This window comes from Oncorhynchus tshawytscha, unplaced genomic scaffold (genome assembly GCF_018296145.1).
Source record: "Oncorhynchus tshawytscha isolate Ot180627B unplaced genomic scaffold, Otsh_v2.0 Un_contig_7084_pilon_pilon, whole genome shotgun sequence".
In the NCBI taxonomy this organism is placed as follows: domain Eukaryota; kingdom Metazoa; phylum Chordata; class Actinopteri; order Salmoniformes; family Salmonidae; genus Oncorhynchus; species Oncorhynchus tshawytscha.
The window spans coordinates 28755-54621 of NW_024609386.1; the positions used below are offsets into that span (position 1 = coordinate 28755).

A 25867-nucleotide genomic window follows, 5' to 3' on the forward strand; every position below is an offset into this window, starting at 1 on the left:
AAGTGGCTCAGGTAGTGCAGCTCATCCAGGATGGCACATCAATGCGAGATGTGGTAAGAAGGTTTGCTGTGTCTGTCAGCGTAGTGTCCAGAGCATGGAGGCGCTACCAGGAGACAGGCCAGTACATCGGGAGACATGGAGGAGGCCGTAGGAGGGCAACAACCCAGCAGCAGGACAGCTACCTCCGCCTTTGTGCAAGGAGGAGCAGAGGGAACACTGCCAGAGCCCTGCAAAATGACCTCCAGCAGGCCACAAATGTGCATGTGTCTGCTCAAACAGTCAGAAACAGACTCCATGAGGGTGGTATGAGGGCCCGATCCAATTGAGCACATCTGGGACATCATGTCTCGCTCCATCCACCAACGCCACGTTGCACCACAGACTGTCCAGGAGTTGGCGGATGCTTTAGTCCAGGTCTGGGAGGAGACCATCCGCCACCTCATCAGGAGCATGCCCAGGCGTTGTAGGGAGGTCATACAGGCACATGGAGGCCACACACACTACTGAGCCTCATTTTGACTTGTTTTAAGGACATTACATCAACGTTGGATCAGCCTGTAGTGTGGTTTTCCACTTTAATGTTGAGTGTGACTCCAAATCCAGACCTCCATGGGTTGATAAATTTGATTTCCATTGATAATTTGTGTGATTTTGTTGTCAGCACATTCAACTATGTAAAGAAAAAAGTATTTAATAAGAATATTTCATTCATTCAGATCTAGGATGTGTCATTTTAGTGTTCCCTTTATTTTTTTGAGCAGTGTATATTCTGTTGAGAGCATTCAGAGACTCACCATTCTGGATGATGGCTTGAGATCTGGAGAAGCGTCCGTGGATGGCCGTCATGTGGAGGGGGGTCTTTCCATCTTTACTCTGCAGAGAGAGAGAGACAGATGGTTCACACTGCAGTCTGTGCTGCTGACCACAGGTGGAGGTGCACTTTATTGCATTTAGTTTGTATTGTTAAGATTAATCCATTGGTATCGGAATGTATTTGGTCCAAGTCTACTAAGCCGTGTGCTGCATCAGTGACCCAAAGTAGTGCACTATAAAAGGAATAGGGTGCCATTTGGGATGCAGCTGTTGTCATCACAGCTTCTTACTCTGTGGGCCCTGTTCAAAGGTAGTGCACTACATAGGGAACAGGGTGTCATTTGGTACAGACAGTTGATCATCCTGTCTCGTCACCTTGATGTTGACGTGGGCCCCGTTGCCCACCAGCAGCTCCAGGCAGAGCGCCCCGTGGCGCGAGGCGGCCGTGAAGTGGAGCGGGGCGAAACCCTTCTCGTTCACCTGGTTCACGTTGGCGCCGCACTCAATCAGCTCATTTACCACCACGTCCTGGCCGTTGTAGCACGCCACGTGGAGGGGGGTGTTACCGTACCCATTGGGCTCATTTATCTGGAGGGAGAAGAGTGGGTAGAGAGAGAATGGGGGATAGAACAAAACATTCCCGATCAGGTCACTTGGTTAGGAAAAACCCCTGACCCGACACACTGGGTCCAAAGGAAATCATTCTACAACACACTAGAGCTCTGTCTTTTCGTGGAGTTGTAATTGAACAGTGACTACACAGTTGAATGCGGGGAGGTGTATGTATGCATTGACTCACATCCACCCCAAGGTCCAGGAGGTACTTGACCACACTGATCATGCCGCTGGAGGCTGCAGAGTGGAGAGGGGTGTAGGCCTTCTTGTCTTTACAGGACACCTCTGATCCATGAGAGGCCAGCAGTTTCACCACCTCAATGTGCCCTATGGGGGGAAGAGAGAGTGTGAGACAGAGCGAGAGAGAAGAGAGAAACAGAGGTTAGTTTACAGTGGTACACAGCACCACAAGCAATACCTACATGTTAGTTTAACTGAAACCATCTTATCAACATACTTAGTCCATCATTCTGACATAACACACGAGGTGGACCATACATCTGAGCTGTGAGGCTATCACACAGCCAATTCATTCACTCACTCACTCACTGGGATAAGGACATTTGTATTTATTATGGATCCCCATTAGCTGCTGCCAAAGTTTAAACAATTTTCAAACATTTAATTCTCAGATGTCACAACACATTGTGTGCTCTCAAGCCCCTACTCCACCACTACTACACATCTACAGTACTAAATCCATGTGTACACATCTACAGTACTAAATCCATGTGTACAGTCGTGGCCAAATGTTTTGAAAATGACACAAATATTAATATTAGCTTGTGTGATGGCAATTTGCATATACTCCAGAATGTTATGAAGAGTGATCAGATTAATTGCAAAGTCCCTCTTTGCTATGCAAATGAACTGAATCCCCCAAAAACATTTCCACAGCATTTCAGCCCTGCCACAAAAGGGCCAGCTGACATCATGTCAGTGATTCTCTCGTTAACACAGGTGTGAGTGTTGACGAGGACAAGGCTGGAGATTACTCTGTCATACTGATTGAGTTCGAATAACAAATCAAATCAAATTTATTTATATAGCCCTTCGTACATCAGCTGATATCTCAAAGTGCTGTACAGAAACCCAGCCTAAAACCCCAAACAGCAAGCAATGCAGGTGTAGAAGCACGTGTAGATAAGACTGGAAGCTTCAAAAGGAGGCTGGTGCTTGGAATCATTGTTCTTCCGCTGTCAACCATGGTTACCTGCAAGGAAACACGTGCCGTCATCATTGCATTGCACAAAAAGGGCTTCACAGGCAAGGATATTGCTGCCAGTAAGATTGCACCTAAATCAACCATTTTTTGGATCATCAAGAACTTCAAGGAGAGCGGTTCAATTGTTGTAACAAAAAGGCTTCAGGGCGCCCAAGAAAGTCCAGCAAGCGCCAGGACAATCTCCTAAAGTTGATTCAGCTGCGGGATCGGGGCACCACCAGTACAGAGCTTGCTCAGGAATGGCAGCAGGCAGGTGTGAGTGCGTCTGCATGCACAGTGAGGCGAAGACTTTCAGAGGATGGCCTGGTGCCAAGAAGGGCAGCAAAGAATATACTTCTCTCCTGGAAAAGCATCAGGTATATACTATATACACACACTGATATTCTGCAAAAGGTACAGGGATTGGACTGCTGAGGACTGGGGTAAAGTAATTTTCTCTGATGAATCCCCTTTCCAATTGTTTGGGGCATCCGGAAAAAAGCTTGTCCGGAGAAGACAAGGTGAGCGCTACCACCAGTCCTGTGTCATGCCAACAGTAAAGCATCCTGAGACCATTCATGTGTGGGGTTGCTTCTCAGCAAAGGGAGTGGGCTCACTCACAATTTTGCCTAAGAACACAGCCATGAATATAGAATGCTACCAACACATCCTCCGAGAGCAACTTCTCCCAACCATCCAGGAATAGTTTGGTAACGAACAATGCCTTTTCCAGGATGATGGGGCACCTTGCCATAAGTCAAAAGTGATAACTAAGTGGAACAAAACATTGATATGTTGGGTCCATGGCCAGGAAACCCCCCAGACCTTATACCCCCCAGACCTTAATCCCATTGAGAACTTGTGGTCAATCCTCAAGAGGCAGGTGGACAAACAAAAACCCACAAATTCTGACAAACTCCAAGCATTGATTATGCAAGAATGGGCTGCCATCAGTCAGGATGTGGCCCAGAAGTTAATTGACAGCATTCCAGGGTGCATTGCAGTGGTCTTGAAAAAGAAGGGTCAACACTGCAAATATTGACTCTTTGCATCAACTTCATGTAATTGTCAATAGAAGCCATTGACACTTATGAAATGCTTGTAATTATACTTCAGTATTCCATAGTAACATCTGACAAAAATATCTAAAGACACTGAAGCAGCAAACTTTGTGGAAATTAATATTTGTCATTCTCAAAACTTTTGGCCACAACTGTATAGTGCCATATGTGTGTGTGTGCGCATGCATCAGTGCCAATGTTTGTGTTGCTTCAGTCACCGCTGTTCCATAAGGTGTTTTTTTAATCTGTTTTTTTTCTTCTCCAATCTAATTTTACTGCTTATGTCAGTTACTTGATGTGGAATAGAGTTCCATGTAGTCATGGCACTATGTAGTACTGTGTGCCTCCCATAGTCTGTTCTGGACTTGGGGACTGTGAAGAGACCTCTTGTGGCATGTCTTGTGGGGTATGCATGGGTGTCCGAGCTGTGTGCCAGTAGTTTAGACAAGACAGCTCAGTGCATTCAACATGTCAATACCTCTCATAACTAAAAGTAGTGATGAAGTCACTCCTCCACTTTCAGCCAGGAGAGATTGACATGCATATTATTCATATTAGCTCTCTGTGTACATCCAAGAGCCAGCTGTGCTGCCCTGTTCTGAACCAATTACAATTTTCCTAAGTCCTTTTTTGTGGCACCTGACCACACGACTGAACAGTAGTCAAGGTGCGACAAAACTAGGGCCTGTAGGACCTGCCTTGTTGATAGTGTTGCTAAGGCAGAGCATCGCTTTATTATAGACAGACTTCTCCCCATCTTAGCTACTACTGCATCAATATGTTTTGACCATGACAGTTTACAATCTAGTGTTACTCCAAGCAGTTTAGTCATCTCAACTTGCTCAATTTCCACATTATTTATTACAAGATTCAGTTTAGTTTTTTTGTTTTGTTCCAAATACAATACTTTTAGTTAGAAATAAGCATGTCATTAGTAAAAAATAAAAAGCAGCAAGGAGCCTAAACAGCTACCCTGGGGAATTCCTGATTCTAACTGGATTATATTTGATAGGCTTCCATTAAAGAACACCCTCTGTGTTCTGTTATACAAGTAACTCCTTATCCACATTATAGCAGGGGGTATAAAGCCATAACACATACGTTTCTCCAGCAGCAGACTATGATCAATAATGTCAAAAGCTGAACTGAAGTCTAACAAGACCGCCCCCACAATCATTTTATCATAAATTTCTCTCAGACAATCAGTCATTTGTGTAAGTCAAATCAAATTCACATGGAATTCACATACACATGGTTAGTAGATGTTAATGCGAGTGGAGCGAAATGCTTGTGCATCTAGTTCCGACAATGCAGTAATAACCAACGAGTAATCTAACCTAACAATTTCACAACAACTACCTTATACACAAGTGTAAAGGGATAAAGAATATGTACACAAAAATGTATGAATGAGTGATGGTACAGAACGGCATAGGCAAGATGCAGTAGATGGTATAGAGTACAGTATATACATATACTGAGATGAGTAATGTAGGGTATGTAAACAATATATTAAGTGGCATTGTTTAAAGTGGCTTGTGATACATTTTTACATCAATGTTTCCATTATTAAAGTGGCTGGAGTTGATGCAGTATGTTGGTAGCAGCCACTCAATGTTCGTGGTGGCTGTTTAACAGTCCGATGTCCTTGAGATAGAAGCTGTTTTTCGGTCTCTCGGTCCCTGCTTTGATGCACCTGTACTGACCTCGGCTTCTGGATGATAGCGGGGTGAACAAGCAGTGGCTCGGGTGGTTGTTGTCCTTGATGAGCTTTATGGCCTTCCTGTGACATCGGGTGGTGTAGATGTCTTGGAGGGCAGGTAGTTTGCCCCTGGTGATGCGTTGTGCAGACCGCACTACCCTCTGGGGAGCCTTACGGTTGTGGGCGGAGCAGTTGCCATACCAGGCGGTGATACAGCCGATAGGATGCTCGCGATTGTGCATCTGTAAAAGTTTTGAGTGCTTTTGGTGACAAGCCGAATTTCTTCAGCCTCCTGAGGTTGAAGAGGCGCTGCTGCGCCTTCTTCACCACGCTGTCTATGTGGGTGGACCAATTCAGTTTGTCCGTGATGTGTACGCCGAGGAACTTAAAACTTACTACCGTCTCCACTACTGTCCCGTCGATGTGGATTGGGGGGTGCTGCATCAGCAAGCCTACCACTGTAGTGTCGTCTGCAAACTTGATGATTGAGTTGGAAGCGTGCATGGCCACGCAGTCGTGGGTGAACAGGGAGTACAGGAGAGGGCTCAGAACGCACCCCAGTGTTGAGGATCAGTGGGGTGGAGATGTTGTTACCTACCCTCACCACCTGGGGGCGGCCCGTCAGGAAGTCCAGTACCCAGTTGCACAGGGCAGGGTCGAGACCCAGGGTCTCGAGCTTGATGACGAGTTTGGAGGGTACTATGGTGTTAAATGCTGAGCTGTAGTCGATGAACAGCATTCTCACATAGGTATTCCTCTTGTCCAGATGGTTAGGGCAGTGTGGTTGCGATTGCGTCATCTGTGGACCTATTGGGGCGGTAAGCAAATTGGAGTGGGTCTAGAGTGTCAGGTAGGGTGGAGGTGATATGGTCCTTGACTAGTCTCTCAAAGCACTTCATGGTGACGGAAGTCGGGTAACCTTTTGGATACTAGTCCAACGCTCTAACCACTAGGCTACCTGTCGCCCCAAGCTTGATAGCCAGTCAATATTTAAATCACCCAGAAAATATACTTCTCTGTTGATATCACATACATTATCCAGATACTGACTGTTAGCACTTGGTGGTCTATAGCAGCTTCCCACAAGAATGGGCTTTAGGTGAGACAGATTAACCTGTAGCCATATTACTTCAACAGTATTTAACATTAGATCGTCTCTAAGATTTACAGGAATATGGTTCTGAATATAGACTGCAACATCACCTCTGTTGGCATTTCTGTCTTTTCGGTAGGTGTTATAACCATGTATTGCTACCACTGTATCAAAGGTATTATCTAAGTGAGTTTCAGAGAGAGTCAGAACATGAATGTCATCTATTACAAGCAAGTTATTGACTTCATGGACCTTGTTTCTTAGGCTACATATGTTAATGTGGGCTATTTTTATCATTTTTATTTTTTGCTTGATTGTTTTTAATGCTTTCCTGGGAAGCTTATCAGAGGTAGACTTACTCATGCTATTTACATTGGAGCTGATAGTGCAGGGTGAGCTGCATAAACTGGGCTTCCTACTATTGCACACCACCTCAGTGCTAACAGTGTAACTCTGGTTTATAGGGGCTCATGATTACTGCATACAATAGCTGTAGGATAAACAGATGTGGGTGCAATTAGGGGTACATCAATTAAATTACTTACATTGTGTCTGCCAATGCCCCTAAAATCATGTACATTTGATGCAGAATTATGACGACTCATTGTCACAACGGTGGGGACTAACTGAGCCGGTCTTGGACCATTTACCAGTCATTGTTTCAACGCAGCCTTGACATGCCTGGACAGAGTCCAGGAGCCAAGATGATTTGGATGGACACCGTCACATTAGTCAGAATGTAAATGTGGTCAACTCATTACCCATGTAAGCAGCCCAGTGGATTGCTCGGCGGTCCTTCTTGTCAAAAGCATTAATGTTGGCTCCTCTGGAGAGAAGCAGCCTCACCATCTAACAGGAAAAGGAGAGAAACAAAACACAGGCTGAGGATAACTAAAGCAAAATCTGCTAAAATCTGGCATCAAAGCCTCTCTTGAACTAACGCAAGCCTACAACTAGGGCTGTGACGGTCATGGGACTTCCGGTGTCGGTGATTGGCGTGCCGTATGTACACAGTCATCGACATAACTGACAGCAGACGGACGGACGGGGAAGCATTAGCAAAGGAAAACATTAGTGTTAAGGCCTAACTGTGTTGCCCATAGGCGCGCGAGTCTCAAGTTAAGGGGAAGCTAATTTTCACCATGAATATATAAAGCATTCTATGCATCATGACATTTTTGTTAATGTGATTAGTAAATTGGATAGTCATCATTTAGGCTAATAATATAACTGAATCACTGTTCGCAAAAAAACGTCTGTTCAATGCAGCGTGTGGTGGAGTAAGGCTAGGCTTTATCAGATATGTTTCTTTTCATGGGAAAAGTCATTTTTTATCATACACTTTATACAACTAAAGAGATTAGCAGAATCTTGTTCAATATGACTTTCAAGTGGCACTGACCCAGGGATAAAGAAAGTGAATATGCACTCTCACCGGGGATATAGCAGATGCCAAAATTACTGTTCGCTCAATCAAGTTCAGAATCTTGATAACTAAAAGACAGATTAGTCTTTTCTTTGAAGCAATAGCCAATTGCTTTCCAAGCTATGTTAGCCTACAGGTTTTGCACAGATTGTGCAAACAGGCTGGTCCAAGTCATCTGGGTCTCCATCGTCATTCGGTTTGAAACTGAAATGTGCCCAAAAAGGTGATGGTATGCTTTTTTGTTGTTGCAATGAGAGCCATATTTTTCACCTTTACTCCTCCAACCTACTGTAACAATGAGAAAGGTCAGAGGTGAAGGGCAGAGGCTACCTACCCACTCCCAGCCTGTAGGTGATAGATCTATAGATACTATAGTTAGCCCCCGGTCCTCACGTTTCCCCTCACCCCCTCCCCAATGAACTGAATTGACCTTCAAAATATTCTCTCCTATCAGCACAGAGCAGATCTGCTGAGTGTGGCGCATCAAAATATAGTTGGAGAAGAGATGTATACAGTTTAATAGATGGACTAAGTCAGCAAAACAATAATAAATAGTTACCACTGCTGCTATGGGTAAAGAATATCTCCATCAAAATAAAGTTGATAAAAACATGGCGTTTTTGACGGTAATTTTATTTTCATGGTGGTCTTCATCCAAAACTGTCAAGGTTATCCAATTACCGTCACAGCCCTACATACAACTAATGTAGCTAATCGGATGCACCATAAACCTGGGGATAGGACAGGTATAAAGTGTAAACTACAGTGTGTAATCATGTCCATGCTAATTGCTAACCTCCAGGTGTCCGCTGAAGGCTGCATGGTGGAGCGCCGTGCGCCCGGCCCGGTCCGACACGTTCACATTGCTGAGGAGAGGGACCAGGGCCTCAGCACAGCGGACCGCCTTATTGGCCGCAGCGATGTGGAGCGGCGTTTGCCAGTTCTTGTCCCTGGCGTTCACATCAGCAGAGTGTTTCAATAGCACCTGGACTGCCTCCTACAGGAGCACAGTTCAAATCATGTTCAACTTTGTTTAAAGTGCATTTAAAAATCACAACACACTTAACAGTAAAACACATATGCACAGGTGTGTCTATCAGTACACGTACCTCACTGCAGGAAGCCACGGCCCGGTGCAGAGGAGTGAGCCACTTGTTGTCTTTGGCATTTACTCTGGCTCCTGGGACACAGACAGAAAGGTGACAGACCGACGGGGGACACAGACCGACAAAGGGGGACGGGGACGTGGGTTAGTTAGGCCACTGGGGTTAATAAGGCAACATCTTAAATAGCTGGAGCACAGAAAGGATGTCTCCAAAACAACACCCTAATGCCTTTATAGTGCACTACTTCTGACCAGGTCCCATAGGCCTACCCATACGGCTCAGGTCAAAAGTAGCGCACTATATAGGGAATAGGGTGCCATTTAGAATGCACTCAAAGCCTCTTGTAGAGAGCTATTCTGGGAATTGGACTTTCATTACACAGCAACACTCTGAAGAAAATGTCATGTCACTGAGTGGAGAGGAGTAGAAGGAGCTCAGCCAACGTGAGACGAGGTGCAACCAAAATCATGAGGACATTTGGGAGGAACAGGTGCGACGAATTAAAATCTTGATACTTCACTAATCAAGTTAAAATTGGGACGTTTCAGCTGTCAATGTCCTTCAGTATAATGACTTAATTTTTGTAAATACATCGACTGGACATAAGATCTTAATGGTAAGTATGAGGGAAATGGTCACATTCAAACACAAGCATCAAAACAGAAGTCAGTGTAATCCTTCTCTTCAATGATAACCGTACCTGATAATATGAGTAGCTCTAGAATTTCTGCATCTCCTAGATAGGCAGCGGCATGCAACGGTGTCCGCTTCTCATTGTCCTGTAGGGAAGAGCCAAGAAGTGTCATAGCTGTTTCATATTCAGCTAGTATGGATACATTTGATTTTAAATTGTACTCGTTTATACATTGTTATGGCTTGGATACTTCAGATGACAGCTGGATATTTATAGCTCTAACTAGCCTACACTAACTAGGCTACATACCGTAACCAGCCTACACTAACTAGGCTACATACCGTAACTAGCCGACACTAACTTCAACAGTGAAAAAAAGTATGCTATTGTACAAAGTATACTACCGTTCAAAAGTTTGGGGTCACTTAGAAATGTCCTTGTTTTTTGAAAGAAAAGCTACATTTTCATCCATTAAAATATCAAATTGATAAAAAAATACAGCGTAGATATTGTTAATGTTGGAAATGACTATTGTAGCTGGAAACGGCTGATTTTCAATGGAATATCTACATAGGCGTACAGATGCCCATTATCAGCAACCATCACTCCTGTGTTCCAATGGCACGTTGTATTAGCTAATCCAAGTTAATCATTTTATTAAAAAGGCTAATTGATCATTAGAAAACCCTTTTGCAATTATGTTAGCACAGATGAAAACTATTGTCCTGATGAACTTTTTTTAGGATATGGGGCAGCATTCAGAATTTTGGATGAAAAGCATGCCCAAAGTAAACTTCCTGCTACTCAGGCCCAGAAGCTAGGATATGCATATAATTGGTAAATTTGGATAGAAAACCCTCTAAAGTTTCCAAAACTGTTAAAATGTCTTGAGTATAACAGAACTGAAATGGCGGGCGAAAGCCTGAGGAAAATCCATCCAGGAAGTGCTATTATTTTGAAATGGCTGTTCCATTTAAAACCTATCCACTGGTTATGACCCAGATTGTATTCCCTATGGCTTCCACTAGCTGTGAACAGTCTTTAGACATTGTTTCAGGCCTTTATTCTGAAAAATTAGGGAGAATGAGCAGTTTCAATGAGAGGCCAGTGGAAAGTCCCCAACCGGTTTGGTGCGCAATCCCGAGAGCGCGCCTTGTTGTTTTTTTTTTTTTTTTATATTGACGACGCTATTGTTCGGTTGAAATATTATCAATTATTTAGGCTAAAAACAACCTGAGGATTGATTATAAACATTGTTTGACATGTTTCTATGAACTTTACGGATACTATTATTTCAATTAAAAATCATTAAAAATATATATAAAATAACCTTGTCAACGTCTTGACTATATTTCCTATTCATTTTGCAACTCATTTCATGTATGTCTTAATGAAAAAACAAAGGTTACGTATGTAACCACGGTTATGTGAGCTATATGGATCCCTCCGCGGCGCAGTGATACATCCGAGGTGAGGATTTACAGATTTACTCCCGTATACGCCTGTGTCACGGCTGTGGTCAGTCCCTATATATAGACCACATGGCCGCGACACACATTCTCTACATAATTTGAGGCCCCTCTAGCACCGTAGAGGATTGGAGTGATCCATATAGCTCACATAACCGTGGTATACCCGCACCAGATTTAGTCGGTGCTAGAGGGACCTGGTCAGCCAGCGGTGAAGTCCCAGAGCGGGACCGAGACACAGGGGCCGTCAATGTGGAAGGGGGTCTCGGCACAATCCCCGGAAGGGGAGGCAACACCAAGGACCCCTGAACCAACCGCAGAGGAAAGAGCCACATTTAAACGATAGTACAACAGGTGCAAGAGGAAGCCCAGCTGGCCGCAGCACAGATATCAGCGAGGGGCACTCCTCTCAGTAGAGCCCAGGACGCAGCCACACCTTGTGTTATATATGCCACCACAGATCCCAGCACTAGCCTGCCAGCCCGCTGGTATGCTGTCGTAATCGTACCCACGATCCAGTGAGAGTGCCGCTGCTTTGATAGCCTGGCCCCCAGGACACTCTCACCATAGCAGAAAAAGAGCTGCTCTGTTGTTCTCACTGACTGTGTCCGCTCCACATAGGCAGCCAGTGCCCTCACAGGGTACAGCATGCCAGAGGGAGTCCCAGACTCCCCCCGCCACTGCCAGGGTGTCGTAAACAGTCAGGATAAAAGGGATGTTCACATGCCTGTCTGACATAACCTTCAGGAGGAATGAATGGTTGGGGCGGAGAGATATACATCCGGTAGCACTCCGAACTTATTGAAAGAGCATGGAGCTCAACCACCCTCTTCTTGGAAGTAATCGCTACCAAGAAAGCCACCTTCATAGAGGTATTGTTGCAGGGAAGCAGACGCCAACGGTTCGAAAGGCAGCTTTGCCAAACGTGCCAAGACCACATCACGATCCCAGCTCGCCATTGAGCAGGTCCTAGTTGGACGCAGGCAAACCACCTTCATAAACCTGGAGACCAAGGGATGTCGCCCCACTGGCCTGTCCATCCACCCCACATGGCAGGCAGATGTAACTGCCAAATACCCTCTCAGTGTAGATGCTGCTAAGCCCTCATCCAAGCGAGACTGCAGGTATTGGAGGACATACTGCACCCACTTGACTCGGGCACCACTGGTGATCAGAACAACCGCCAGCACAACTGGTATTCTGCGTTTTTAGCCGGTGCCGTTGCGCTCTGCATGGTGTTCATTACACCCTCCTGTAGTCCTAACAGTGACCATTGGTGCCGTTCAGTGGCCAAGCCCACAGACTGAGGCGGTGCGGCCTCGGATGCCACAGAGTTCCCCTGGCCTGAGACAGCAGGTCCGGTCTCAGGGAAAGTTGCCAAGGTGTCCCAGACCACACGGACAGGAGAAGGCTGAACCAGGGTCATCTGGGCCAGTATGGGGCCACCAAAAGCAGACGATGCTCTGCCATCAGCCACTGCCGACCTGCCCTTGGTCACAACCGCCCCAGCCAATCTGGGAGGCGTCTGTGCTGACCAGCTCCTGGTTGCACATCAACATCTCCACCCCACCTGAGAGAAAGGAGTGACAGCGCCACCTCAACAATGACCTGAGGCACTGTGTGGTCACACGCAGCTGGTGGTGGCGCTTCGGGTGCAGCCGGTGGGAGTTGAACCACTGTTGAAGAGGCCGGAGATGGAGCAGGCACAGCGGAATCAACAACGAGGCCGGCGTTGGCAGGTTTGGGTGGATACCACCCTCCCCTGCCGAAAGTGGTCAAGGCAAGATAAGATAGCCTGAACCCTTCTGGTGGGCAGGAGTGCTCTCATGGCCAACGAAGACCACCCTCTGAGTGGGTGTCAGATGACTCTTGTCATTTACAGTAATGCCCAGCCCGCCGATATGGGTAAGGAGCACATCTGTCTGACAGGACCTGGGTCCTGGTCTGGGCACAAATCAGCCAATCGTCCAGGTAATGGAGGATTAACAATCCATGGGACGCGAGAGGTGCCAGGACAGCATCCATGCACTTTGTGAAAGTGTGGGGTGCCAAGGAGAGGCCGAAAGGAAGAACCATAAGCATTACTCAGCATAAGCATTACTCAGGTCCAGCATCAAAAACCACTGGTCCCTGGACAAGGCATGCAACACATGGGCTGGGGACAGCATGTGGAAACTCAGTACCTTCAAGTACCCATTGAGGTTGCAGAGGTCCAGGATCAGTCGAAACCCTCCATCTCTTTTGGGGACCACAAAATAAGTGGAGTAGAACCCACCTAGCCGTTCTGAATTTGTCCAGGAATGAGCTCATCTCCAGCCACGGTTTTCTTCAAGGGGTCGGCCACCGTGGTGACATGAAGGATGGGGGCTGGCACTGGATTTGGAGTTGGTACTCCTCGAGCATTGTGGAAAACATCTATGGGGACTCCACAGATGCCTTCCACTTTCCCCTTTGAGACCAGGAGAAGAGGCAGAGGCCAGGGAAGGGTGTGTCAGGGATCCTGCCTGGGCCCGCCTCTTCTCTGGCGACCCGAGTGCCTGGGTTCCCAGGCACATCCCTATGGCGGTGAAAGGTTGACAGGTTGTTGCTCCACCGCACGCTGTGCTCCTCCCCGCTGTCGTTCCTCAGCACGAGGCGATGGGGCAGGAGAGGGACCCCACCGTCACAGTTGTTCAGGTGCAGGTGGGTGGCGACGGTCCGTCTGCCTTGAACCCGGGGCCTGAGGCGGCGGCATGAACCGTCTCAGGGTCTCCGGTCCCTATGAACCTCACCGGTCTGCTCTAGAATTTCATTAACCCCTGGGCCAAGTGTCAGCCCTGGGGTGATGGGGAGAGTAGCAAATGTGTTCTGGAGAGCAGCTGGCAGACAGGATTGGGCCAGCCAGAGATGGTGCTGGGAGGTAATCACCTGCGCCATGGCCCGTCCGTTGGAGCAGGCCACATCCCTCTGGAGCAGGGAAAGCAGGCGAGACGCATCCATCGCGTCCCGGAGGAGCTCCTCTGTGCCCCCCTGCAGCCGGGGCAACAGAGTCTGCAGGTAGGCCTGCAGCAGCATGGCCACGTTGGTAAGGCGGCCAAGAGAGCAGAGGGACCCATGTGGCTTTCAAGTCCGCATCAAAGACTCTGAGGGGTCCCGGCTTCAGCCGTGGGTTCCACCCTATAATCTCCCGGTCCGGGAGGACAATGGCAGCTATCATGGTGGCCATGCTTGGGTACTCCCGGAGGCCGAGTGACTCTGCACCCTGCAACATAACTCCCTGGTCCAGTCTCTGTTGTGAGTCGGGAAGCATCCCCTGGCAGAGGCCCAGCTCTCCTGCAAGGCCTCACTGAACTCAGCAGAGATGGGGACAAATGGAGTCATAAATGTCCACTAGTTTGATGTCCAGTGCAGAGGCTACCCGAGTGAGTAGGCCCCTCAAAGCCTCTCGAGGCGATGAAGCCTCACTGCCGGCTTCTGATGGCCCGTCAGCCTGGTAGCCCCGCTCACAGAGGTGAACAGTCCCAGCATCGTCCCACAGGAACAGCCCATCACTGGCCAACAGGGAACAGCTGTTGTGCCGCCATCGAAGCTATCAACCTCCTGACGCAGGGCATGCGCCCTCCGGAGCAGGGACAGGGGTCTGACACCCTGGGAGAGCTTCTATCGTGACCCGCTTCGAGGAATAGGAACCCGGTTAGGGACGACAACAGTGGTAGGCCTGATAACCGACAATGACAAGACAGCCTATAGGGAGGAAGTCAGAGACCTGGCCGGGTGGTGCCAGAATAACAACCTATCCCTCAACGTAACCAAGGCTAAGGAGATGATTGTGGACTGCAGGAAAAGGAGAACCGAGCACGCCCCCATTCTCATCGACAGGGCTGTAGTGGAGCAGGTTGAGAGCTTCAAGTTCCTTGGTGTCCACATGAACAACAAACTAGAATGGTCCAAACACACCAAGACAGTCGTGAAGAGGGCACGACAAAGCCTATTCCCCCTCAGGAAACTAAAAAGATTTGGCATGGGTCCTGAGATCCTCAAAAAGGTTCTACAGTAGCAACATCGAGAGCATGCTGACTGGTTTCATCACTGCTTGCTATGGCAATCGCTCTGCCTTTGACCGCAAGGCACTACAGAGGGTAGTGCGTCCGGCCCAGTACATCACTGGGGCCAAGCTGCCTGCCATCCAGGACCTCTACACCAGGCTGTGTCAGAGGAAGGCCCCAAAAAATTGTCAAAGACCCCAGCCATAGTCTGTTCTCTCTACTACCGCATGGCAAGCGGTACCGGAGCGTCAAGTCTAGGACAAAAAGGCTTCTCAACAGTTTTTCCCCACAAGCCATAAGACTCCTGAACAGGTAATCAAATGGCTACCTGGACTATTTGCATTGTGTACCCCCCTCCAACCCCTCTTTTTACGCTGCTGCTACTCTCCATTTATCATATATGCAGTCACTAACTATACATTCGTGTACATACTACCTCAATTGGTCCGACCAACCAGTGCTCCCGCACATTGGCTAACCGGGCTATCTGCATTGTGTCCCACCCACCAACCCCTCTTTTACACTACTGCTTCTCTCTGTTCATCATATATGCATAGTAACCATATGTACATACTACCTCAAATCAGTCTGACTAACCGGTGTCTGTATGTAGCCTCGCTACTGTATATAGCCTGCCTTTTTACTGTTGTTTTATTTCTTTACCTACCCATTGTTCACCTAATACCTTTTTTGCACTATTGGTTAGAGCTTGTAAGTAAGCATTTCAATGTTGTATTCAGGGCACGTGACAAATAAACTTTGATTTGATAAATTACCCAGTACCTCTGCAAAAAACAGGGAAGACCCGTGTGGGAAAAACAGGCAGACAAAAAAACAGCAACCAGGTAATGGATTTGATTTATGGGTCTTTTTTAAAAAAAAATTTACGCCAACTGCGATATTACCTAGCTGGTTTAATATCCAAGCAGAAAACAAAACAGCACCATATGGAGTAACTCTGTTAAGGAACTCCAAAGTTAACGTATCAACGAAGTGGAAGCCCACCACGATACTCTTACATTCTGCAAACAGCCAGTGAGTATACTTCCACGCAAGATATTACACTTACCAGTGACTTCCCAAGCGAACTTCAGAATGTTTGTACCTCAAACCATACGGATGTCCGCCGAGAAAATGTGTATCGCGGCCGTGGGGTCTATATATAGGGGCGGACCCCAGCCGTGACACAAGTGTACACTGGAGTAAATCTGTAAATCCTCACCTCGGATGTATCCCTCCGCCGCGAAGTGATACCAATATATTGGAGTGATCCAATATAGTGAAACAAGGACATTTCTAAGTGACCCCAAACTTTTGAACGGTAGTGTACGTACTTGAACACAGGGTTTCCCAAACTTGGTCCTGATTCAAATAATCAAAGCTTGATGCTGAGTTGGTTATTTGAATCAGCTGCATAGTGCTTGGGCAAAAACGACATGTGCACCCAAGGGGGCCCCTAGACCAAGGTTAGGAAACCCTGCTAAAAGGCTACAGCCCTTTAAAATGGTCTTATTTTGAGACAAACCAAGTCTGCTCCAGCCTATAAGAACGAGGAAGAATGTCATAAACTAAGTAGAACCAGATCATGAACTACAGTACTGTAAAGTGACAGATACTGAACAAGGTGCCTACGGCTGATGAAAGGAGTTAACCGTTCTGATCAGGCTAAAACATTCAGTAGGGTTGCAAAATTCCAGTAACTTTCCCAACATTCACAGGTTTTTCCAGAAATCCTGGTTAGACAGAGGGTTCCGGAATTCGTATTTATTCCATTCTGATTCAGGAAGTCTTCATATCGAGATTTCTGGGAAAACCTGGGCATTTAAGTTACTAGTATTTTGCTACCCTAGATTTTTGGCAACAAATGACTTCTGTTATAAGTGTGAAAAAAAAGTGTTACTATCCAGAGGACAGACAGGAGGGTGGAAATAATGGTAGGAAACAGCTGGGATGATTACCTGAACATTCACATCCTCTTTCTGAAATATGAGGGATCGCACTTCATCTGGGTCCACATTGAAGATGGCTTTCAGTAGGCCAGGCTGGAAGAGAGGGGGACAGAGAGAGAGACAGGGGACAGTGTCATTCATTGATTTGAACAGTCAGTGCCTCTCAAAGACCTGTTACTATTCAATCAGCTTAGCTAAAACCAACACAAAAGGAACAATCCAAGAATAAAAACCAAGTAGGTTAAAATCTCAACTCTATAGTGAGACATGGAGCCTATACAGTCACTACTAGAACCATGGCGACAACCTCATTGTGGCTGTGCAAAGGCAGCTAACCTGGAGTCCTTCGGCCCAATACCTCACTATGGTATCGAGAGAACAAGAGCTCTCATCCTCAACACACACACACACGACTCATTCACTCACAAAACACACGTTGGACACTAGGACTAGCAAAAATTCCTTCTATAAAACAGAGATGAGAGCAGCAACTTCCAGAAGGTCACACACACACTAAGAGGGTGGCAGCTTCGCAGGGAATTCACAAATGAAACCAGGCAACGCGACTTCATTTACAGTCAACCATTAACAACCCATCTCTACACTTCGTACAGAAGGCTAAAGTCCTATTCTTAAAGCAGAAAGCAGCATTTATCCTTGTTTTTTTACTCAGTAGAACGTGCCATTCCTGTAGAGGGGAAGAGCTCTGTTGAATGTCTTACACATGCCCCTCCCACCCAGGACCCTGCTTCCCATCACAACTGGGTGAAGAAGCAGAGGAAGAAGACTTACTATTTTTTTACAGGGTGACTAATCACATACAGTCCTGGTTTCCTGTCCTCACTTCCCTTCCAGAGAGATCAATGGCTATTCAACAAACAGCCCCAAAGCACTACATTACACAATGTGAAAAACAGAGTTATTACTGAAATGGGACATTTCTATACATGCTGCTGGGCACACAGAAATCCTATAAATCTACTACATGTTTTGGATGTAAATCTGTGTCTGGGCTCCTCTCTAAATCACAAAGGCCCAAGGCTGAGGGGGAATTGATTGACAACATGCAGTCAGATATTGTACAGCTCATCCATTATGGTAAATCCTCTGATAATATAATATCCCATTGACCTCCAAGGCAGCAGCGTCACTCAATCTGCAATACAGTGTAACATAACACAGAGCCGTGTGACTGCTGGTGACCATTGGGGCCGTTTTGTTTTTCCATTGCAAACCTGGAGGGAAGGGGTACTGACTGGCCTGGAGGGAGGGGGTACTGACTGGCCTGGAGGGAGGGGGTACTGACTGGCCTGGAGGGAGGGGGTACTGACTGGCCTGGAGGGAGGGGGTACTGACTGGCCTGGAGGGACTGGCCTGGAGGGAGGGGGTACTGACTAGAGGTCCACCGATTATGATTTTTCAACGCCGATACCGATTATTGGAGGACCAAAAAGGCAATTAATCGGCCATTTTTTAAATTGTTTTTATTTGTAATAATGACAATTACAACAATATTGAATGAACACATATTTTAACTTAACATAATACACCAATAAAATCAATTTAGCCTCAAGTAAATAATGAAACATGTTCAATTTGGTTTAAATATTGCAAAAACAAAGTGTTGGAGAAGAAAGTAAAAGAGCACATATTGCAATGTAAGAAAGCGAACATTTAAGTTCCTTGCTCAGAACATGAGAACATATGAAAGCTGGTGGTTCCTTTTAACATGAATCTTCAATATTCCCAGGTAAGAAGTTTTAGGTTGTAGTTATTATAGGAATATTTCCCTCTATACCATTTGTATTTAATTAACCTTTGACAATTGGATGTTCTTATAAGCACTTTAGTATTGCCAGTGTAACAGTATAGCTTCCATCCCTCTCCTCGCCCCTACCTGGGTTCGAACCAGCAACACAACGACAATTAGCGCACGCTAACTAGCTAGCCATTTCACTTCAGTTACACAAGCCTCATCTCGGGAGTTGATAGGCTTGAAGTCATAAACAGCGCAATGCTTGACGCACAACGAAGAGCTGCTGGCAAAACGCTCAAAAGTGCTGTTTGAATTAATGTTTACGCTCCTGCTTCTGCTTACCACCACTCAGTCAGATACTTAGATACTTGAATGCACAGTCAGATTATATGTAACGCAGGACACGCTAGATAAACTAGTAATATCATCAACCATGTGTAGTTAACTAGTGATTATGATTGATTGTTTTTTTATAAGATAAGTTTAATGCTAGCTAGCAACTTACTGCATTCGCGTAACACTCCTTGTGGAGTGCAACGAGAGAGAGGCAGGTCGTTATTGCGTTGGACTAGTTAACTGTAGGGTTGCAAGATTGGATCCCCCGAGCTGACACGGTGAAAATCTTTCTTTCTGCCCCTGAACGAGGCAGATAACCCACTGTTCCTAGGCAGTCATTGAAAATAAGAATGTGTTCTTATTAACTGACTTGCCTAGTTAAATAAAGATTAAATAAAAGGTGTAAAAAAAAAAATAATAATAATAATAATAATAATTGGGTAAAATCAGCACCCAAAATACAGATTTCCGTTTCGGCACTAATTAAATCGGCCATTCCGATTAATCGGTCGACCTCTAGTACTAACTGACCTGGAAGTAGGGGGTACTGACTGACCTGGAGGATAGGGAGCACTCTCTCTGAGGGCAGGGGAGCACTTCCAGGAGCTGCATCCCAAACTATGTAGTAGTGTACGTGCACTACTTTATACCAGTGCACAACAAATGTAGTGCCATTTGGGACGCAGAGGCTCTGAGGGCCTGATTGCCCATGAGAGCCAGAAGGTACATTCCCTGGCTTGCCACAAACCCTTTAACTCTGACTTCATCCACGCTGCCAACAAGTAAAACAGACAACTCACTGGGTGAAATTAGCCTAATCAGACTGTTGTTTACTTTCCATTAAGTTTTGCTTGGACAATACTGACAAGCACTTCCCACCTCTCTGGGGGACGGTTGCTAAGACAAAGGCATGCACGGTAACTGATGATGTTGTGGTTTATTAATAGAAAGGATATGACCAGTAGGCTCACCATTGTTTTCTAGTGTATTCTGAGTAGGACAGACAGCTAGCTTTGTGCTCAAGCCTGCATGTGTACATTCAGCACCATTCATCTTTATTCAGATCCCCATTAGCGGACGCCATGAATTCCTGTTCCTGGGGTCCATACCTCACATCCACATCCTTTACCTCCATTAATCAGTATACCATAAAGTACCCTTCATCAGCATACCATAAAGTACCATTCATTACTATACCATAAAGTTGAAGTACCATTGTAATGGATGCAGCCTGTTTGGGGCCCTTGTTTTTCTTCTTGCAGAGAGGAGGAGACGGGGCCTAAATGATGAGTAAACCACTCAGGACATCTGATGTGTTCCAGTGGCCCAGCTAATTAGCTAATGCACTTCCTCCTCCTCCATCAGCACAGCAGCCCTCTAGCACTGCCCTGCACAGCCTTCTGAGACAGATGGCATCCCAAATGGCACCAAAACCCTATGGGTCCTCGTCAAAAGTAGTGCACTGTATAGGGAATAGGGTGCAATTTGGGACCGAACCCTGGGCCTGCCTACACCCTGATGGACTGCTCCATCCATTCTCCCCTGTCAATACATACTTACAATGATTCAGGAACTGACATATGAGGGACAAAATACAGTAGAGCAGACCTATGGCCTTTAGATTACATCCCTCTCATTCCAATGCCCTTGCAATGCACGTTTGTTTGAATAGGCCTACTGACTGTTGGTCTCAGTCTTTGCTTAGTCAGCAATGTTTCAAATCAGATCTGAGACAAAACACCAGTAAGTCTCATTCATTCCTACATGTCAGAAAACACTGTAGGATCACATTTCTAAATCTGGTAATTGTTTGACTTGACTCACATCATTGTCCATGTTGGTGGTGGCTACGTACCAATCACATCATGACAATAACACTCTGTTTTCACACAAAAAGGTTGTCAACTGACTAGATCAGGGGTTCTTAAATATTTTAGTCTGGGACCCAAATGAGACCCAAGGACCGAGCCTGGGACCCATGCTCATGAACACGTGTCCATTTTGGGGCCCCCAAGCAAGATTTGGTTGGGTTAGAGTGCACCCCCTTTTGACGGCAGAGAATTAAAAAAAAAAAAAAAAAAGTTAGTTAATTTCCTGCAGTTCTACACATTTTGAATGACTTATGCTATATTAGTATGATATCAGAGTGAGAGTGACTAACAAAATCAATGCGGGCCCCCTGGAGGTCAGGGCCCCTGGGCACGTGCCCTGCATGCCTGGTCGGGATTTGACCATGAATACTACAAGTTTAGATAGATATGTTAGCTGGCAAGACTAAAATAAAATGAGTGGACATGGGCTAATTGAGTGACTGTAAATGATTGACATAAGAGAAAGCTGCTGGTGCACAACCGCATTTAGAATTTGCACCTTAAGTATTCTACTATTCAAACGCTAAACAGTAAATTGAAACCACAACTGAGGCTGAGGATTCGAAGGTTAAAAGGAACCACCACCTTTTCATATGTTCTCATGTTCTGAGCTCAAACGGGGAACTCAAACGTTAGCTTTTTTACATGACACATATTGCACTTTTACTTCTCTAACACTTTGTTTTTGCAGCATTCGTGTGAAACTGAAGGCGCGAACCACTGCTTTTAATCAGGGCAAGGTGTCTGGTAACATGACTGAATACAAACAGTGCAGCTATTCCCTCCGCAAGGCTATCAAACAAGCTAAGCGCCAGTACAGAGACAAAGTAGAATCTCAATTCAACGGCTCAGACACAAGAGGCATGTGGCAGGGTCTACAGTCAATCACGGACTACAGGAAGAAACCCAGCCCAGTCACGGACCAGGATGTCTTGCTCCCAGGCAGACTAAATAACTTTTTGCCCGCTTTGAGGACAATACAGTGCCACTGACACGGCCTGCAACGAAAACATGCGGTCTCTCCTTCACTGCAGCCGAAGTGAGTAAGACATTTAAACGTGTTAACCCTCGCAAGGCTGCAGGCCCAGACGGCATCCCCAGCCGCGCCCTCAGAGCATGCGCAGACCAGCTGGCCGGTGTGTTTACGGACATATTCAATCAATCCCTACACCAGTCTGCTGTTCCCACATGCTTCAAGAGGGCCACCATTGTTCCTGTTCCCAAGAAAGCTAAGGTAACTGAGCTAAACGACTACCGCCCGTAGCACTCACATCCGTCATCATGAAGTGCTTTGAGAGACTAGTCAAGGACCATATCACCTCCACCCTACCTGACACCCTAGACCCACTCCAATTTGCTTACCGCCCAAATAGGTCCACAGACGATGCAATCTCAACCACACTGCCCTAACCCATCTGGACAAGAGGAATACCTATGTGAGAATGCTGTTCATCGACTACAGCTCGGCATTCAACACCATAGTACCCTCCAAGCTCGAGACCCTGGGTCTCGACCCCGCCCTGTGCAACTGGGTTCTGGACTTCCTGACGGGCCGCCCCCAGGTGGTGAGGGTAGGCAACAACATCTCCTCCCCGCTGATCCTCAACACTGGGGCCCCACAAGGGTGCGTTCTGAGCCCTCCCCTGTACTCCCTGTTCACCCACGACTGCGTGGCCATGCACGCCTCCAACTCAATCATCAAGTTTGCGGACGACACAACAGACACAACAGACACAACAGGCTTGATTACCAACAACGACGAGACGGCCTACACGGAGTAGGTGAGGGCCCTCGGAGTGTGGTGTCAGGAAAATAACCTCACACTCAACGTCAACAAAACTAAGGAGATGATTGTGGACTTCAGGAAACAGCAGAGGGAACACCCCCCCATCCACATCGATGGAACAGTAGTGGAGAGGGTAGCAAGTTTTAAGTTCCTCGGCATACACATCACAGACAAACTGAATTGGTCCACTCACACAGACAGCATCGTGAGGAAGGCGCAGCAGCGCCTCTTCAACCTCAGGAGGCTGAAGAAATTCGGCTTGTCACCAAAAGCACTCACAAACTTCTACAGATGCACCATCGAGAGCATCCTGGCAGGCTGTATCACCGCCTGGTATGGCAACTGCACCGCCCTCAACCGTAAGGCTCTCCAGAGGGTAGTGAGGTCTGCACAACGCATCACCGGGGGCAAACTACCTGCCCTCCAGGACACCTACACCACCCGATGCTACTGGAAGGCCATAAAGATCATCAAGGACATCAACCACCCGAGCCACTGCCTGTTCACCCCGCTGTCATCCAGAAGGCGAGGTCAGTACAGGTGCATCAAAGCTGGGACCGAGAGACTGAAAAACAGCTTCTATCTCAAGGCCATCAGACTGTTAAACAGCCACCACTAACATTGAGTGGCTACTGCCAACACACTGTCAATGACACTGACTCTACTCCAGCCACTTTAATAATGGGAATTGATGGGAAATGATGTAAATATATCACTAGCCACTTTAAACAATGCTACCTTATATAATGTTACTTACCCTACATTATTCATCTCATATGCATACGTAGATACTGTACTCTATATCATCGACTGCATCCTTATGTAATACATGTATCACTAGCCACTTTAACTATGCCACTTGGTTTACATACTCATCTCATATGTATATACTGTACTCGATATCATCTACTGTATCTTGCCTATGTTGCTCTGTACCATCACTCATTCATATATCCTTATGTACATATTCTTTATCCCCTTACACTGTGTATAAGACAGTAGTTTTTTTGGAATTGTTAGTTAGATTACTTGTTCGTTATTACTGCATTGTCGGAACTAGAAGCACAAGCATTTCGCTACACTCGCATTAACATCTGCTAACCATGTGTATGTGACAAATAAATTTGATTTGATTTGATTTTGATTTGTTTTTGCATTATTTAAACCAAATTGAGCACGTTTCATTATTTATTTGAGGCTAAATAGATTTTTATTGATGTATTATATTAAGTTAAAATAAGTGTTCATTCAGTATTGTTGTAATTGTCATTATTACAATTTTGTAATTTTTAAAAATCGTCCAATTAGTCGGTATCACCTTTTTTGGTCCTCCAATAATCGGTATTGGTATCGGCGTTGAAGAATCATAAATCGGTCGACCTCTAATTTCTAGGCTTCTGAATGAGCAAGATCACAGATCCAAGTCCTAGTTCTGGTACATGATTCTGTTGTCCTATAGCTTGGGCCTTTATCAACATGTTAATGTATCGCCGTAGATAGAATTGGAAAGACCTCTCAAAACAATACTACAGAATACACTAATTCAATGTCAACCATGTGATGCTAGAGAGTGACAGATAAATATAGTTAGAAGAAAACACGGCCATTTACAGCCCTAAACAGTCGGCAGGGCAGTTCCTGATGTGTATTGAAAAGAAGCTTTGAATATAATTTGCTTCAGGCACTCCCCCTCATTCTGCTATTAAAAATGCAGGCTACAATTGAGGTTAGAAGATCCACTGGATACAACCAGTGTAACAAGTAAGCACTTGTGCTACAAGAAATGTTTTGTTTAAAAAGATGTCCCGTTGTCTTTCTCTCCGAAGGGCGACGGACAACTAGCCCTGATCCAGTGTAATAGGTTTTCTAAGCCTCTCCAGCAGCACAACCGACCCTGCAGTGCACCACCACCTCCTACAATCCAGTCTAGTTAATACCGTCACCATAGAGACAGCTCTTTGGCAACTCCTGAGCCTCTCTCATTGGAGTCTGGTCACATGATCATCTATGACAAACACAATGAGGGGATACATGCGCATACATATATGTCGCAAGTATAGCATGTGTGCAAACACACACAACTCTGAGACAGACTCTGGCACACTCTTGAAAGCACAAAGACAAGCACGCAGGACCCATGTGCAAACACAAAGCCTAGCTACTAGCATTCATGCAGCATATACTGCCAGTGTGATAAAGACGGTCCAGTAATGATAAGAGCAAGCTATTCAGGCTATGATAAGTACAAGTGTGGCACAGTAGAGCCTTTCGTTATTCATTCTCCAACTGTCAATAAATCACACATCCACTTTTACCACCCCTCCACCATGACCCCTTTATAAAACTATTCAATAACCCATCAATGAAAAAAAATGACATGCCAATATTTTAGTGACCATGGTCTTCTATTCAAAACAACATGATCATCTATTCTATGTAAGGCCTTGTATTATCAACAGCAATGGATGCAGTACAGCACAGTGACACTACTTTTCACATTCATTTAAAACATTCCATATATTATACCATCTCAATGAGAGAATATTGAGATGTGTAGAGCAACAGCTCAGGAAAGTTATCGTGCATGAATTAGACCTAGATCTAGAAATGAGATTAGGCTGGATAGGAGCAGGCCCAGGGCATACACTGATATAGGAGAGGTAGACTGGAGAGCTATGTCTGGATCTTTTAGGGTGCAAGTACCGGTTAACCAAAAGCTGCTTAGCCTCAACATGTCAGAGTGTGGAATGGCCACTCTCGTCTCGACCTTTGACAATCAAAAACTACCGAACAGTCCCCTTTTACAAGTCAGAATATTGAATAAACTTAATTTGAACTTACTCTGCCTGTTGTCCTTCTGCTGGTGAATTATTATTATTATTTTTTAGACAGAATATCCACAGGAAAAGTATTATTAAACCGACTACCAATCGCAGATCTGTGTGGCCGTCACAATTTGTATGCTCATCACCTAAGGCACGGGTACAACATTTACGTCATTTAGCAGACGCTCTTACCCAG

At 45.8% G+C, this 25867-nt stretch overlaps 1 protein-coding gene across 3 annotated transcripts in view; it reads right to left on the reverse strand.

The window, feature by feature from the left end:
* Window positions 1-25867, reverse strand: part of LOC112241817 (serine/threonine-protein phosphatase 6 regulatory ankyrin repeat subunit A) — a 40456-nt gene that overhangs the window by 10609 nt on the left and 3980 nt on the right. For all 3 annotated transcript variants that reach the window (XM_042315089.1, XM_042315092.1, XM_042315088.1), the window contains 8 exons: window positions 17107-17190; window positions 9721-9799; window positions 9024-9094; window positions 8711-8911; window positions 7250-7337; window positions 1613-1755; window positions 1189-1401; window positions 795-873 (listed from right to left, as the gene is read on the reverse strand). In XM_042315089.1, the coding sequence (XP_042171023.1) occupies window positions 795-873; window positions 1189-1401; window positions 1613-1755; window positions 7250-7337; window positions 8711-8911; window positions 9024-9094; window positions 9721-9799; window positions 17107-17190 (958 nt within the window). The remainder of the gene's footprint in view (window positions 1-794; window positions 874-1188; window positions 1402-1612; window positions 1756-7249; window positions 7338-8710; window positions 8912-9023; window positions 9095-9720; window positions 9800-17106; window positions 17191-25867) is intronic.